General features: G+C 37.5%; 1 protein-coding gene across 1 annotated transcript; it reads right to left on the bottom strand.

Annotated features, from left to right (window-relative positions):
- Positions 1-350: 350 nt before the first annotated feature.
- Positions 351-1,535, bottom strand: CABS1 (calcium binding protein, spermatid associated 1). The gene has a single exon (XM_037828964.1). It carries the CDS (start codon positions 1,533-1,535, stop codon positions 351-353), a length of 1,185 nt encoding a protein of 394 aa, XP_037684892.1.
- Positions 1,536-5,258: the final 3,723 nt, after the last annotated feature.

Below are 5,258 nucleotides of genomic sequence, written 5' to 3'. Positions count from 1 at the left end.
TCATTGTAGCAAGACGTGAGCCTTCTTTACTGCTCTCTCATCATATCCATGAAGGCTGGGATTGAATATTTTATATTAAAATGAGTAATTATTAGATAATTCAAACTTTGTGATATTAAGGGAACTTGTACTCCTGGGTCTTTATGAGATTTTTATAAATATATTCTGCTGCATGACTTCTATTTCTAGGCATCTGCATTTCTTAAGTCTGATACTTGCCTTAAAAATACTCACACTTTCAATTTTTTTTCCTTTTTTTTAGATTTTTGCTTACTGGACAAATTTCTTAGATGTTAAGACTAGTTGACTAGGCTACTGCACAATTGTATATGGCATCCCTTTTGCTGCTTTCAAATCATGAACCCATTTGGAACTTCCCTTAGTAGTGTAAAGACATCCATTTCAGTTGTAAAGGCGTCTTCCTTGTGGTTCAGGGTCTCTAGCTCAGGGGTAGTCTCAGAAGATGGCTCAGGAGTCTTAGTTTCAGATTCATTTTCAGACAAATCTTCCATTGATGTGGCAGGTGAATCTTCCATGTGGTTTGTAGCTACTGATGCAGGGATGATGAATTTGTATCTGGATTCAACAGCAGTAAGCAAAACAGAATGGGTCTCTGCTTCATTTGCAGTATTTTTCTCCAGCCAAACATTTACCCCATCAATAGAGTCTTCATCAAGTAGCGGAATGTCTTCTGGGTTATCTTTGTCTTTTTCAGCAGAGGCAGTGAGTTCAAATACAGTGATAAAGTTTTCCTCATCAGAGTCAGTTAATTTAGCCACAGCATTGGGGTCATTTTCTGAAAGAATTAAGTCAATTTCAGTAATTTTCTCTTCAGCAAGGGCAGTTATGTCTGGAATAGTGGTGGTATTGTTTTCAGTAGAAGCAGAGATTTCAGACTCAGGAATAAAGGAGTCAGTGACTTGGACAATCTCATCAGTGGTGGCTGTGAATTTGATCGAGGAATTACAATTGTTAATGTCAGATACACTCTTCTTAGCTGAAAGGTCAGGAGTCTGAGCAACGCTGATGGTGCTTTCCTTAGGTTCATCAGAGACTTCAGAAGTTATCGGGATATCTTCATCCTCTGGGTCAATGCTATCCAATAGAATGTCTTTTTCTTCAAGGCCAATGGAAAAATCTATTAAAGAAACAGTCGCAACTGGTGAAATATTACCAGTTTTCACTGGAATTGAATTTTCGATAATAGAGTCATCAGCTGTGGAGTTTGCAGTGCCAGTCAGAGTGGTAATTTCTTTCTCCAGATGAGTTGTTGTCTTCATAATATGGTTCTCAACATCTTCTTCAGATTTTAGTCTTTCCTTTGGAGGGGTAAGCCTGTTGCCTATAATAGTTGAAAAATCACTTTCTAGCGTATAGTCATTTACTGAAGAAATGTGGTCACCTTCTGAAGTAATAGTTTTTTCTGATTTAGGAGTAGCGTTGTCAGTCCCAAAGAAAATGGTTGCTTCGGCTGATGTTTTACTCCTTTCTTTTGGAGGATAACAATAAATTTTAGGAGAACCATCTTCAGCCATGGAGTGAAGGGGCACTGCGCACACTCACAAGGTCTTTCTCCTGGGCCCAGGGGCATCCCCAGGCAGGAGAGTGGTGTCATTGCAGTGATTGAAGCATTGGTCATCATGGTGATTGTTGCATCAACCACAGACACAAGAGCACTGGCTCTCCTCAGAGGCTGTTTCTTTGCTGTGGTTGGGTTCCCAGTGGCAGGAGTGTTGATAGTAGATGAAAATACAGTGGAGTCCTCTGTGATTATGTGACCAACAGTCAGCCAAACACATTTCAATTGTAAGGAAATTGAGATTGATTGTGTTTCTGTTTACAGGGAGCATGCCTTCCCGTATGAAAGGAGTGTCACTTAAAACAGACCTAGCAGGTTCTGCCAGGTACTTTGTGGTTTTAGGGTCAGTAGAGGAAACTCTGGGAGCCATAACATTATCAGCATCAGCTTCAAGTCTGCTGTCTTCCAAGTAAGTAATACTATCTTTTGCAGGTGAAGCATCCTCCCTTGACATTCATGGTATTTAAATATCTTAAAAAATAATGCATCTTTGGCAGCGAATGTAGCTGCAAAATGTAATTGGGGAGCAGAGACTTAAGTTAGTTTTCTTCATCTGAGAGGGAATTCTCACTTTTTCAGTGGTGATAATGAACAAAAAAATCACTGGCCTATTAGGATACTTGCAGTTTTCCTCTTCATTGTAATTCCTCCTTTCTCTTGAGTTAACTTGAATAAAAATGAGAGTGTAAAAATTTGTAGGTTTAATTTCTTCAGGAATGTTTTTCTGTGGAGAGTGTTGTTTCATCCCCCAAAGTAGTTTCTGGCAGGGAGATGATATTATGTCTCATAATTCTCTTTTATGTGCTGAATATCATGGTAGCTGCCCAAGGGACAGTTTTCCCAGAAACAAGATCAGGGTGAGAAATAACTGTATCAACCTTTAGAAAAAGAGTCTCAATTTTAGAGGGAACATTTTCTATAATGGTGATCGTTATAGCAGACATCATCATTGTGTTATCCACCTTAAGGTTGAATATGCAAAAGGAGATTATAGTCCAGGGTAAGTTTCAGAACCAGTCTTTTTCCAAATAATGTCATTAGAGTAAATATAATTTTCAGACCCAGGCACAACTAAATCTGAAAGAGGGCAGCAGTATCAGCCAGAGTAGTGATTTTCATCTCAAGGGTGATTGCTTATTTTCCATTAGATATCGACCCAGCCTCAAAGTTTATAGCTTCTATTACTTGATTCTCTTCTGATGTAGAGCTGTAGAGCCATAGAGCTATCATTATTTTTGTAAGAATATTAGAATAGGTTTCATGATGGATATTTTTCATTTTGAATACATGGGTGACTTCTTTAGAATGTATTTTTGCTTCAAGGGCTATCACTATTGAAGGCGTCAGTGCCTTTATTGATATACAGAATGCTATCAGCATCAGGAACGTGGAATGAAGTCTCAAGAGGTAGTAACAGGCATAGATTCTTTGTTTCTAAATAGAAATACTAACATGTCCAAGGGAAGTAAGGGAAGTCACAGGGTAAATTCATTTTCTGAGTTGGCTAATTTTAGCAAGAGGATTTTTAACCGCCACTTTTTCTTTGCATCATCTAGTATGTTTATGAAGCTTAATTCAGAGATAAAGCATATTGTAAACAGAAGACTCGGTGTCCTTTTTGGGGAAGTTTCTTTATGCACAGAAAAGGAAAAAAAAAGATGGAGGAGTTGCTGAATAACAGTTATCCATCTTGAAAGACCTGGTGTCTGTTTTATTGAATAGAGTTGGAATAAGGAGCAAAATATTTTTATTTTGCCCTGGTCAAAAATGTCTGGTGAAATGATAATACCATCTTCAGTGATATTAAATTGTCATATACTCCTTAATTTCAGGAATTACCCTCTCAGTCCCACCAACTGTGCTTCCACTAGTATAGCTGTGAAGTGGAATCACATTACCTAAGGGTAATATTTATTGCCTTTATCTGTGTTTTCTAAACCATGGACCTTAAAAAGGACATTTCAGATGGAGAGTCTATGCCATCCATCAAAAAGCACATAGCCTATGGTAAAAATCTTGACATGAGTGCTAGAATTTTTGCAGTCTTGAGGATGGAACTGATGTCATCTCTTCCAGGAGGATGGTGGCATATTCTTCTTTGACCAATAGATCATTGCCATCAAAGATAGTATCTGATTTAAAGGCAGAGGTTCAGATTCTATAGAAAAGTTTTATTTTCTCTGAATGGCGTCTTCTTCCATTGTTTTAATATCTATCACAATAATGGGAACAATTTTTTTCCCCCAGGAAAGTATCAAATTTCTATCTATTGACATGTCTCTGGGAGTATGTATCTTCCTTATTTTGGCAGCAATACAGGCACTTCTTTGACTAAAGGTATTTTTTACTTGCTCTAAATTTTGAGGTGTTTGGCTCAGTGATTATGCCTTCTATTAAACAGCAACTTCTTCAGTCCATGATGTAAGGCTTTTACTTTTTTTTTTAAAGTGAAAAAGTGGAAACAGCTAACAAAAGAGGGACATTTCTCAAAAAGGCTCCAAGAAGATCATTTGGCACATTTATGATTTTCAGAGATACTTGACTAGGAACAGAGTCCTCAAAAACAGACTTTGAAAATGCACATGTCATAGTGATGTTGAGTATTAAGACTTTCTTTGTATAGAGAATATCTTGAGTTTCATCAGAAGAAATGTCATTTAAAATGTCTTAAAAAATCAACTGTTAGATGAGTGGTGTCTCCTATGAATACTAAAATTCTTGCTTTAGGAAGAGCATATCTTCCGATTTTATAGATTTATTAGAGAAAATAGAATGAATCTTAATTGAGGTGATTATAGTCATCCCCAGAATGGAATTGCTGGGAGGAAGTTTCAGGTCCAATATCTTCATTAAGAAAAAAAATTCTACCCTCAGAAGTGGTGAAGGAAGCCAGAGGAGCAATTACATATTGAGGTTTGGTTACATCAAAATCTACAGCTTTGTCTCCTTCTCCTCCAGTAATTGGAATGTTGGGTACAAGACTAAGTAAATTGTAATTAAAAGGTGTAGTAGCCTGTTGGGTCACTATTTTTTTGTTTCTGAGGGAGAAAGCATTTAGAGCAGGGTCAGTCATATCTGCCTTCTTGTCTGTAGGTTCCCCAGGAATATCCTTTGGAGTAATTGTTTCTGCCTGCAACTGAGGAATGCCAGCCTTAAAGAAAGTGTCTTCTCCAATCTCTTTGTTATTTTGTGGTACAATAGAAAATTCTTGAAACTTGGGTAATATTTTTTCAACAAAGGATTTATGAGTAACATCTGTGCTTTCCAAAGCTTGAAATTCATTATTTGCTGCTCTGAGATTGGCTGCATCAAATCCCAGCTGAGAATTTCCTTCCACCAAGGAAACGATCTCTGTGTCAGATGAAGATTTTTCATCAGTAGGAATAATGGTAATTGCTCCCATGGGCAAGTTTGAAGCCCCAGCCATGAAATTGGCTCTCTGAGTAATAGATCTAGCTGGGAGGGAAACTTTGTGTATGGGAAAGCTTGAGTAAGTTGCTGTAGGGACACTGTCATAATCCTTATTGATTGATTTACTACCAGCAATGACATTTTTATTTACAAGAAAAGGCTTTAGGTCAGCATCTTTTGCAGAGTTTATGTCCATCTTGATAACTGAGCCATCTCCTGTTACTTTGCTTACATCTGTAAGATGATTCACTTCAAATCCAGTAGCTGT

Source organism: Choloepus didactylus, chromosome 3, assembly GCF_015220235.1.
Source record: "Choloepus didactylus isolate mChoDid1 chromosome 3, mChoDid1.pri, whole genome shotgun sequence".
NCBI classification, from domain to species: Eukaryota; Metazoa; Chordata; class Mammalia; order Pilosa; family Megalonychidae; genus Choloepus; species Choloepus didactylus.
Note: the sequence above shows the minus strand (reverse complement) of the source record. Positions and strands in the feature narration are given on the sequence as shown.